General features: G+C 61.5%; 1 protein-coding gene across 3 annotated transcripts in view; it reads left to right on the top strand.

Annotated features, from left to right (window-relative positions):
• ACTG1 (actin gamma 1) overlaps positions 1 to 10,715 on the top strand; it is a 12,942-nt gene extending 2,227 nt beyond the window's left edge. The window contains exons 1-6 of one of the 3 annotated variants that reach the window (XM_025362617.1): positions 7,855 to 7,957; positions 8,327 to 8,455; positions 8,545 to 8,784; positions 9,058 to 9,496; positions 9,577 to 9,758; positions 9,851 to 10,715. In XM_025362617.1, coding sequence (XP_025218402.1) covers positions 8,333 to 8,455; positions 8,545 to 8,784; positions 9,058 to 9,496; positions 9,577 to 9,758; positions 9,851 to 9,994 — 1,128 coding nt within the window. In that variant the 5' untranslated portion in view covers positions 7,855 to 7,957; positions 8,327 to 8,332 and the 3' untranslated portion in view covers positions 9,995 to 10,715. Of the gene's footprint in view, positions 1 to 7,854; positions 8,077 to 8,326; positions 8,456 to 8,544; positions 8,785 to 9,057; positions 9,497 to 9,576; positions 9,759 to 9,850 lie in introns of those variants that run through there. The other 2 variants (XM_025362618.1, XM_025362616.1) reach the window with 2 other exon arrangements.
• The last annotated feature ends 608 nt before the right edge of the window (positions 10,716 to 11,323 follow it).

Below are 11,323 nucleotides of genomic sequence, written 5' to 3'. Positions count from 1 at the left end.
TTATAAAAAAAAAAAAAAAAAAAAAAGGTTAAAAACCATAATAAATAAAATGAAAAATTCCACTGAAGGGTTAGAAGTCAAGGAAATATCCCAGAAAGTTTAAAAACAGAGACAGAAGAAAAAACTGGAATATTAGAGAATAAATCCAGAAGGTATACTGCCCAATTAACAGAAATCCCAAAACAGAAGAACAGAAAACAAAACAAAGAAATTGTAAAAGAAATAATACAAGAAAATTACCAAGAACAGGGCCTAGGAAGTAGCCAAGACAATGAATGCAAAAGCATCACCAGGGATATTAAGCAATTTTAGATCAGCAAGAAAAAGCCTGAAGGCTCTTAGAGAAACACAAAACCTGGACTCTGGATCAGGAATCCAGTGACATTCATTTCTCATCAGCAGCAGTGCCAGCAAGAGACAGGAGCTAAGCCTTCAAAATCCCAGGCCAGTTCTCAACCTGAAATTCCATCCCTCACCAAACTGCCAGTTCCAGGGGTGTGAGCTCAAGGCACTTGCTGATATGCAAACTCAACACTGACTCAACACTGACTCGGGGGCTCACCTTCCCAGCTCGGTGATGCCCCCAAAGGATGCCTTGTCCTAAGGACTGGAGGAAATGGGGCCTGCCAAGGTGCTGGACATAGTTAACCTTCAAGAGAGCCCAAGGTGTGTGTGGGTGGGGGCCAGGCTCCCTAGCGTGATTCCCTCCCACAGACCAGGCTCCCTAGCGTGATTCCCTCCCACAGACCAAGTGGACACATGGGTTGGGCCAACCGCTATCCTTCCCTAGTCATGATGTGACCCTAGCTCGGGCCTCTCCACCTTCAGGGTCACCTCCTGTGTCTGTCTTCTCCCCCCGCCCCTCCCGCAGGCCTTCCTGTGTCCCCACGGCTCCAGGGGGAAGTGTGACTGCCCTGGTGAGGCACTGGACATCCCCTATCAGGCAGTGCCCCCTCTTACTTTCCTGAAGCCAGCCCAGCCCCCTTGGGGCACAGCTCTGGGGAGGTCCCTGCCAAGGCCTGGCCCAGTCCTGGGAAAGCCGGAGAAGCCTCTGTCCCCAGCAGGTGTGTGCAGTGAGAGCTCTGAGTCCCACCGCTCCAGCCCTGGAAGGAGCCACCTTTTTCTGCTGTGTGGCCTCCAACCAGCCTCTCAGCCCCTCCCTTTCCTTTTCTGGGAAGTGGTGGTTAGCAGGGGCCATCTGCTGGGGGAGCAGAGCACCGGATCAACGCCCGCACCCGGGGCCAGGGTCCTCGTGTTGGGGCCCTCTGTCCCTGGTCACAGGCGGGACCTCGGACATCTGGGGTGGGCAGTGAGTGGAGGCTCGGGCCACCTCCTCATCCACTGCCCTGGGTGACCCCATCCCACCTTTCCGCGTCAGCCCTGGCTGAGGTCACCGGCCGCTCCCCGGGCAGCCCTGCCTCCGTCACCGTCGGGTGTGCGGCAGTGACTCAGCGGCCGGCCCCGCCCAGTGGCCGGAGGGAGGAGCGGGGGTCCCTCCTGGCGCTCTGGGCAAGCGCGGGCTCCGGCAGCGCGGCAGGTGCGGCCTCGCGGCGATAGCGGGACCCACCTGGCGGCCCACGGGGGAACAACACCGGCCCGCCATTCCCGGCCTTCCCGCGGGGCCCACTCCACGGGCGCCATCTCCCGGCCCCGGGCCTCCGAGCTCGTGGTCCTGGGGGTGCGTCCCCGCTGCCAGACAGTGCTCGGCAGGGGAGGTGCGTGCTGAGTGCGGGTCCTGAGCCCACCCGAAGCCCCGGTGCCGCGTCCCCGGGGGAGTGCGCGGAGCTGAGGCCCAGACCCACGCCCTGCGAGCACCTGGGGGTCAGGAAAGGCCGACTGTGTGGGGAGGGGACGCAGCAACTGGCGGGCCGGGCGCTGCAAGGGGCGCGCGACGAGGTGCAGCCGGGCTGGACCGCCGCGACCCCACACCAAGTTAGGGCATGCAGCCCTGGGCCCGGCCTGAGGGACAGCCCGAGGTTCACCTTGCCCGAACGCAGACCCGCTCAAGTCCCAGCTTCCCGGGCTGGGACGGGCAGGGCGGCCACGCAGTGCCGGCCCCCCAGCCACACCCGCCCTGCTGTGCCCGCCCCCGCGGCGCGCTGGGGAAGGAGGACACGATTAAGGCTCGGATACCCTGACCAGAGTCCGGGCTTGACCCCCGGCACCCTCCATTCTCCGCATACCAAAGGCAGCCCTTGGGACAGAGCGCCCACAGCAGTGGCCTCTTGCCCTTGTCCCGCCCTGACCCGCTTTCCCCCCCTTCCGCGTGGCGCCAGCCGTCCCGCGAGTGGGGACACCTGGCGAGGCCCTGACCTAGTCGCTGTGCAGAGCTCTTCGGGCGAGCTGCAGGCCAGAGCAGGAGGTGCTGGACGGGTTAAACACGATTCCCCCACCTCGGTGCCCCGCGCACCCTGGTCAAGACAGCCGCTCCCTGGCCTGCTGCCGCGGGGAGAGCTGGAGGAGCTGACCAGCTAGGCGGCAGGGGAGGGTCCGTGGGGAGAGTCAGCAAAAACGACCCCCTGCCTCCCAGCGCTAGAGTCACAGCCCCTTCCACGTTTTTGAGATAAGGAGACAGCTCCAAATGGGCCTGGCCTTCCTCGCCCCCTCCCTCTCTATTTCACCCCTACTTGGGCTTCCTGCACAAGGAGCTGCGGGGCGGGTGCTATGCCAGGTACGGGGGCACCAGCTTCACTGTGGAGGTACAAGGATGCTGTGCCCTGAGAACTAATGCCTAGGGCAGACGGTGGGCGAAACAAGCTCATGATCAGTGGGAGTTGATGAGAGGCTGTGGGTGGCATGGGGGCCTGCCAGGAGGAGGCAGCCAGTGGGAGAGCTTTGGGGGCAGAGGAACAGCTAGGCGGTGGTCAGGGTGCTGAAGGAGTGGAGGGACAGGCAGTGCCCACTCTGTGGGCCTCCAGCACCAGGGGAAGAGGCTTAGAGTCTACCCCCAGGCAGCAGGTAGCCTTGGGAGCAGCAGGGATTTGGGACATGGGGATTGATTGTGGAAGCTCAGGCTGTGGGGTGGGAAGGGTGGCAGGATGCGCACTGCCAGGGAGCAGGCATGGCCACATGAGGCAGGCTGTGGCCTGGGAGGGGGTTTCTGGCTTTAGCCCTGTGAAGAGGGTGGGGGCTCCCTGGTTTCATCTCCGCTTCTGGCTCCTCCCCTGCGATCTGTGACCGCAGCTAGGAACCACCCTGAGGGGAAACACAAACTTCAGGCTGCGGGGGCAGGAGCTCCTGGGGTGGGGCCCACAATGGCCAGGTGGAGAGCAGACCCTCCCCACTCCATGCAGCTCCAGGAGGCCAGAGGGGACTGAGGCCTGGGGAAAGGAGCCCTTCTTCTTGGGCCCAGCGGAGGGTCACAGCGGGGCCTGGGGCTATGCCCTTAGGAACGGAGGGAGGAGCGGGTGCCCCGTCTCAGGTCTCACACTCGACACACGGAGGCGCTGAGCACGTCTTACTCATCGCCAAAAACTGAACCCCTGGGCATCAGGCAAGAAGCCTGGGGGGTTTGCTGGGCCGCCTGACGGCCTCCTGTCCCCAGACTTCTTGTCCACACAGGAGGGCAAGCAGCCTCAGAGCCCCTGATGGGCCACACATCTCACATCGCTGACCCCTCTCCTCTTTTTTTGACAGGAAATGGGGTAGAGAGGTCACATGGCAGGCACAAGGCTGAGCCAGGCCCCGAACCTGGTGTCCAGCTCCCAGCTCAGGGCTCTTCCAGGGGCCTCCTTGATTCCTGCTGCACAGCGGGGATGGGGAGCCTCAGGTAAACTGCAGTGGGAATCCTGTCTCCAGAAGGCCTGGAGCAGCAGGGGTGGGGTGGGGCAGGGGGGTAGGGTTGAGGGACTCTAGGCCTGAGTGTCCAGTGACTCTGCAGGGGTGGGGGCGGGGGGACGGCCAGCTGAGCCTTCCGGGCTTCAGTCTGCGCAGTGGGGCAGGAGAACCAAGCCCCAAGCTGGGCACCAGCCAGGAGACGGAAGCGTGGGACCCTGGGCTTGTTCCTTGAGCCAAAACTCAGAGGCAGCCAGGCCGAGCTGCAGGAAACCAGCCTTGCCCACCGGGACCAGCCTTGGGACCACTGTTCCTGAAGAGGCAGAGCCCACTCCAGGCCTGCCCGAGGGAGCCAGCCAGGCCCTGGAAAGAGCTTCAGGAAACAGGGCCATCATCTTGTACTTGATCTATCCAAAACAGTGCGGGAGAACAGGGAGGTGGGCTGAGAGTAGGTAAGCTTTGCTTGCCTTGGATTCAAGTTAGCTTTTTATTATGGGATAACTTTAGACTAACAGAAAAGTTGCAAAGACAGTAGGAAGGTTCCCCAATGCTCTACTCCCAGTGTCCCCTAACCTGGCATCTTACAGGGTCATAGAACAACTGGCATAACTGAGAGATTAACCTTAATACGACCAAACTCGAGGCTTTGGGTTTTGCTAGTTCTTCCACCACTGTTCCTTTTTCTGTTCAGGGTCCATCGTTTCATTTAGTGGGAGAAGATGACACATTCCAGGCTGGGCAAGGTGGCTCACGCCTGTCATCCCACCACTTTGGAAAGCCTAGGCGAGTGGATCACTTGAAACCCTGTCTCCACCAAAAATGCAAAAATTAGCCAGGCGTGGTGGTGCATGCCTGTAGGCTCAGCTATTGGGGAGGCTAAGGCCCGAGAATCGCTTGAATCCCGAGACAGAGGTTGCAGATTGCCAAGATCACGCCACTGCACTCCAGCCTGGGCCACAGAGTCAGACTGTCTCAAAAATAAAATAAAATGGCCGGGCGCGGTGGCTCAAGCCTGTAATTCCAGCACTTTGGGAGGTCGAGACGGGCGGATCACGACGTCAGGACATCGAGACCATCCTGGCTAACACGGTGAAACCCCGTCTCTACTAAAAATACAAAAAATTAGCCGGGCGTGGTGGCGAGCGCCTGTAGTCCTAGCTACTTGGGAGGCTGAGGCAGGAGAATGGCGTAAACCCGGGAGGCGGAGCTTGCAGTGAGCCGGCCACTGCACTCCAGCCTGGGCGACAGAGCGAGACTCCGTCTCAAAAAAAAATAAATAAAATAAAATGGCGGTGGGGACTGGGGGGCCCTGTCAACAGGTGTGGAGGTGACCCACAGTCCAGGGGCTGAGCTGGTGCAGAGGAAGGAACAGAGCAAGGACCTAGAGGTGGGGCAGTGCAAGCCGTGGGGGACGCAGGCCCTGGATTAAGTTTCAGCTCTGCCACACCTCCCTGGGCCACTGTTGTCGTATCCACTAAATGGGCCGAAACAAATAAGACACAACAAGTTCATAATAAAAACCACCAAAGCCAGCACTGGACTAGCAAAGAACAATCACATCGCTTCTCTGAGCCCCAAGTCTCCCTTCCGGAAATGCAAAGGACACACCCACCTCTAGCGGAAGTGCAGCTGCTGACTCTCCCGGCTCGGCGGCCGCCCAGCTCCCCCCAGTTCCATCCATGGGGTCCCCTCCCCAGGCCCAGCTGCCCGGCCCTCTCCGGCACTGGTTCCAGAAGGGTGGTGGTGGCCACCCTGCGCCACCGGCTTCCCAGAGCATAGCCCAGGACGGCCCTGGCGCGACCTTGGGCGAGGCCCCGCTGCAAAACAGAAAAATCACAGCGCGCGGTCCGGCCCCCTGCGCCCCGTGGGCTCCAGGCCTCGCCCTGCCCGCTCCGGCTGCCCGCCCGCTTCCCAGGGGCAGGCAGCCCCGCATCCCCCGCCGCCCTCGGCCCCGGGACTCCCCAGGCTCCGAGGCCCCCCACGCCCGGCTCCCGCCCCAACCCCTCGGAGGCGCCCGGCCACTCCAGCGCCCCGGGGCTGCCCCGCCGCCGCCCCTTTGTCCCGCGCGCCAATCGGCGGCCTCCTTGACTAAATAAGGCCAGGAGCGCCGGGCGGGCGCCCCCCGTCCGTTACTTCCGCCCCCCGCCCGCCGTGACTCAGGGCCGGCGGCGGGCGGAGACGGCGCTGCCCCGGGCCGGGCTTCCCGGCGGCGGCGGGCGGGGCTCCGGCGGCGCCGAAATCGCCAAATATGGCCGCGCCGCCGCCCCCCGCCGCACACCTGGGCCGCACCTTGACCCCCGCCGCGTGACGCGGCCGCAGAGGAGGAAGTCGCTCCCCGCCCCCCGCCTGGGGCGGCGCCCCCTCCCCACCCCTCCCTGCGGCTCAGGCCCTGGGGGTGGCGGGGAACCCCGGGGTCTCGAGGCGCCAGCCCCGCCCCCATGACCCTGGCCGCCTCAGGTCCGCAAAGTGGGGTAGAAGGGTGGGGGACCGGGACTCGCGCCCGGGGCCGGCGCCTCCCCGCAGTTCCCAGACAAAGGAGCTTCGGAGGAGGCCGGAGGCCGGGAGGGGCAAGCTATTGCCCACCCGCCCCGTGTCCCACGGTGGGGCACGTCGCATCTTGGGACCCCCCCCAAGTGGAAGTCCCCACCCGGGGATCGAGCAGGCTGTGTGGTTCTGACCAGGGACGCGACTCCGTGTGGGTTTGTTGGAGGCCCAGCCCCGGCTTCGCCACGGGAGGGAACACACCTGACATCCTTGCCCGGGTCCCCGGAGAGTCTGGGCCTGGAGAGCTCAGTACCCCCGGGAGGCCTGGGGCACGGGGACCTTAGGCACGGGGCTCGGCGTCCGGGGTGACTGCAGCCCGCAGGTGAGCTGGGCCGGCCGCCGTGCCTGACTCGCTGTTCTCACTCCCAAACACGGGGTCGCGAGCTAACCTTGCAGGGCTCGGGACTCCGCGTGGGGACCCTGGCCCCGTCCCCCAGCCTGTCGAGTCAAGCTGAACGCCCCGCGACCTCGGGCGAGTCCGTCGCCTCACTGCGCGGCCTGACTGCCACCCCTCCGCGGCCGGCGCTCCAACCCTAAAAATTCCAGCGGTGCGCAAGGAAGCTGTAGTGCCGGGCGCCTCTCGGGGTGTGTAACCAAAGCACCGGCGCCGCTCCGGGCAAGCAGTGAGCGCCCCGAACCAGCCAGTGCCTAAACCCACGCAGCCCTGACCCCTGCCCTTAACTAGCATCGTAAAAAGACGAGGGGATCCCCCCGACCGCCCGAGACTGCGGAGCCGACCTTCAAGAAAGTCAGGGTTCCCGTCGTCTACCTCAGTTTCCCTATGATGTCTACAGGTGACCAGAATGAAACAAAGGCCTCGCTCCACACCACTTCCTCAACACACAAGGGGGCGGGGTGGCCCTAACCCGGAGCGCGCGCCTGCGGACAATCGGGCCTGTGATTTGAGGGGCAGGGATGAGTCGGGCAGAAAGGGGTCTCGGTCTCCAAAACAACGTAGACCCGGGGCAGGGCGCCCCGTGGAAGGACCTGCATAGTGGTGGCTGCGCTCGGGGACCAGGGCGAAGTGAGGGCTCCCCCGCGCCCAGGGATGCAGAGTGTCGGGGACCCCCGCCGCGCCCCTTCCCCAGCCCGGCACTGGCGCCCGGGCTCCTCGTGGAGCCCGAGGGGACAGGCCGCAGGGACGTCCCAGGGAGCAAAGCCCCGCACCGTGGCCCAGGCCTCGGGGACCCAACCCAGCTCCGGCGCGGCCCCGCCCCGGCCAGGCAGTTTCGGGGCGCAGCCGCGCCCTCCCCACGGCGCGACAGTCCGGGGCGGGGCCGGGCCCGTCAGCCCTTCGGTCCTCCCGGCGACCCCCGGAGGGCGCCCCGACCCAGCCCCGCCCGATGGCCGGCCCGCGTAGGGTCGCGAGCGCGCGGGGGTGGCGCGGGCGGGGCCGTTGGGAGGCGGTGCGGGCTGGGGCCGGGGCCCCACGTGTCCCTGCCGGGCGGGCCAATAGGCGCCCGGCTTTCGGAAAGATCGCCATATATGGACATGTTCTGGGGCCGCGCGCGCCGCCGGGCCGCGCGGGCGCGCCGCTTCCGCTTAAATAGCGGCGGGGGAGGCCGCGAACGGTCTCAGTCGCCGCCGCCAGCTCGCGCACCTTGTTCTTCTGCCGCTCAACTGTCCTAGCCCTCCGCCGGTAAGCGCCCCGCCCCGGGGCCTGAGCTGGACGTCTCAGGCCTGCGCCTCTCGACCCCGGCTGGCCTTGCTTTCAGCTGCGGAGGCCTCGCAGCGGCTTCACCGGGAACAAAAGGCGGGGTGGGCCGGGCCGGGCGGACTGGCGCTGGGCGGGTGCCGGGGGTCCAGGGCGGGGCCCGGCCGCAGTGCAGAGTCCCGAGCCGCGGACGTTACGTAAAAGTCCCGGCCGCCGGTTTTAGGTGGTTGCGGTCTTGGAGGCTCGTGTCTCCGGGGTTGGGGCAGAGCTGACTCTTCTCCGCGGAGGAACATTAGTGGGCTGTGGGGTTTGTCTTCGAGAGGCGCCCGCCTGAGTCCGTCTTTTCCTGGGCAGGTCGCAATGGAAGAAGAGATCGCCGCGCTCGTTATTGACAATGGCTCCGGCATGTGCAAAGCTGGCTTTGCTGGGGACGATGCACCCCGAGCCGTGTTTCCCTCCATCGTCGGGCGCCCCCGACACCAGGTGAGTGGAGGGCACCGCGGGGCTCCTGGGTTCTGCGTTGCGGGGTGGGCTCGGTGCCGCCTACGAGGCTGACGGGTCAATCCCTGCAGGGCGTGATGGTGGGCATGGGCCAGAAGGACTCCTACGTGGGTGACGAGGCCCAGAGCAAGCGCGGCATCTTGACCCTGAAGTACCCTATTGAGCATGGTATTGTCACCAACTGGGACGATATGGAGAAAATCTGGCACCATACTTTCTACAATGAGCTGCGCGTGGCCCCAGAGGAGCACCCGGTGCTGCTGACCGAGGCCCCTCTGAACCCTAAGGCCAACAGAGAGAAGATGACTCAGGTGAGGCTCGGCTGACGCCCGCGCTCCCGTTGTTTCCCTTGTCATTTTCTGCCCAGCTTGATTTCTGACATTTAAGTGTTTCTTTCGCTGTTCCAGGCTCTGTTCCTCTCCCGGCATTTCCTCCCTGAAGTCTCCAGGTTTCTCATTTGGTTTCTGCCTGCGTTCTTTTCTTTTTTTCACACATCACACTGGCATGCGGCATGTTGTGGCGTGTGAGCATGGGGTGGCCGTGGGTCTGTGTCCTTGACTAAGCCGCCCTTTGTTCCTCCTCAGATTATGTTTGAGACCTTCAACACCCCGGCCATGTACGTGGCCATCCAGGCCGTGTTGTCCCTCTACGCCTCTGGGCGCACCACTGGCATTGTCATGGACTCTGGCGACGGGGTCACTCACACGGTGCCCATCTACGAGGGCTACGCCCTCCCCCACGCCATCCTGCGTCTGGACCTGGCTGGCCGGGACCTGACTGACTACCTCATGAAGATCCTCACCGAGCGTGGCTACAGCTTCACCACCACGGCCGAGCGGGAAATTGTGCGTGACATCAAGGAGAAGCTGTGCTACGTCGCCCTGGACTTCGAGCAGGAGATGGCCACCGCCGCATCATCCTCTTCCCTGGAGAAGAGCTACGAGCTGCCTGATGGCCAGGTCATCACCATCGGCAATGAGCGGTTCCGGTGTCCGGAGGCGCTGTTCCAGCCGTCTTTCCTGGGTAGGTGTTGTGAGCTAAAGTTTTCTCCTCTTTTCATCCTGGGCAAGTCAGCACCACTAAGGGAGGGCTTTGTCCCCTAGGCATGGAATCTTGTGGCATCCACGAGACCACCTTCAACTCCATCATGAAGTGTGACGTGGACATCCGCAAAGACCTGTATGCCAACACGGTGCTGTCTGGCGGCACCACCATGTACCCAGGCATTGCTGACAGGATGCAGAAGGAGATCACCGCCCTGGCACCCAGCACCATGAAGATCAAGGTGAGTTGAGGGGTTGGTGGCCTTCTGCCTGGCTCTGGAGGCCTGACTGGGGGCGCTGTGTGAGCTGAAGCCATGCCTGGCTGTCTTTGCAGATCATCGCACCCCCAGAGCGCAAGTACTCAGTGTGGATCGGTGGCTCCATCTTGGCCTCACTGTCCACCTTCCAGCAGATGTGGATTAGCAAGCAGGAGTACGACGAGTCGGGCCCCTCCATCGTCCATCGCAAATGCTTCTAAATGGACTGAGCAGATGCGTAGCATTTGCTGCATGGGTTAATTCAGAAGTATAAATTTGCCCTTGGCAAATGCATACACCTCATGCTAGCCTCACGAAACTGGAATAAGCCTTCGAAAAGAAATTGTCCTTGAAGCTTGTATCTGATATCAGCACTGGATTGTAGAACTTGTTGCTGATTTTGACCGTGTATTCAAGTTAACTGTTCCCCTTGGTATTTGTTTAATACCCTGTACATATCTTTGAGTTCAACCTTTAGTACATGTGGCTTGGTCACTTCGTGGCTGAGGTAAGAACGTGCTTGTGGAAGACAAGTCTGTGGCTTGGTGAGTCTGCGTGGCCAGCAGTCTCTGATCTGTGCAGGGTATTAATGTGTCAGGGCTTGAGTGTTCTGGGATTTCTCTAGAGGCTGGCAAGGGCTCCTGAACCAGTTTCTGCCCTGCCAGTCTGTCAGGGTTGGAAAGTCCAAGCCATAGGACCCAGTTTTCTTAGCTGACGTTTTCTGCCAGAACACCGTGGGCTGTTACTTGCCTTGAGTTGGAAGCGGTTTGCATTTACACCTGTAAATGTATTCATCCTTTTAATTTATGTAAGGTTTTTTTGTACGCAATTCTCAATTCTTTAAAGAGATGACAACAAATTTTGGTTTTCTACTGTTATGTGAGAACATTAGGCCCCAGCAACACGTCATTGTGTAAGGAAAAATAAAAGTGCTGCCGTAACAGATGACTGGTTCCTGTTTGGGGAAGTAGCAAGTGGGCTGGGAAAGACAGACCTGGAAAGATTGGGTGGTCTGGTGGGGGGGAAGGTGCTGCTTATCTTGGCTTCATGAACTGATGAGAAAATGGCTTACAATAATTTGAACAATTAGGTTTCTTCTAAACCGAAAGTGCAAGAACAAAGCGGCCCTAGTGAGTTTGGGTGTTGGAAATTACTGAGGCAGCATCGTAAGGCTGGGAAGGAAGTCCTGAGATGGCTTTTCCCATTTTTGGGAAAAACTAGATAACTTGGTGACGTTTTGGGTAAATATTTGGCATAAAACTAAGAACCATCTGAATCAGCAGGGGCCTTCCTAGCAGTTTCCCCCCAGCCCTCAGGTGGACATGGGATATGAGAGTTTCATTTTGTGTCAAGAGTGCAGCAGTCATGGAGTTGGCTAATAACTGAATCCTGGAACTCAGTATCTGCCACACCTGGTGTAAGTGGCTCTGCGAGTTCCCTTTGTACTTCCAGCTTTTCTCCCCGCATTGCCAGGGGTGATCCTCTGTACATGGGATTGGGAGTTCAATGCATAGCTCCTCTATACTGCTTACAGCTGCAGAATAGTCATT

Source organism: Theropithecus gelada, chromosome 16 (genome assembly GCF_003255815.1).
Source record: "Theropithecus gelada isolate Dixy chromosome 16, Tgel_1.0, whole genome shotgun sequence".
In the NCBI taxonomy this organism is placed as follows: Eukaryota; Metazoa; Chordata; class Mammalia; order Primates; family Cercopithecidae; genus Theropithecus; species Theropithecus gelada.
Note: the sequence above shows the minus strand (reverse complement) of the source record. Positions and strands in the feature narration are given on the sequence as shown.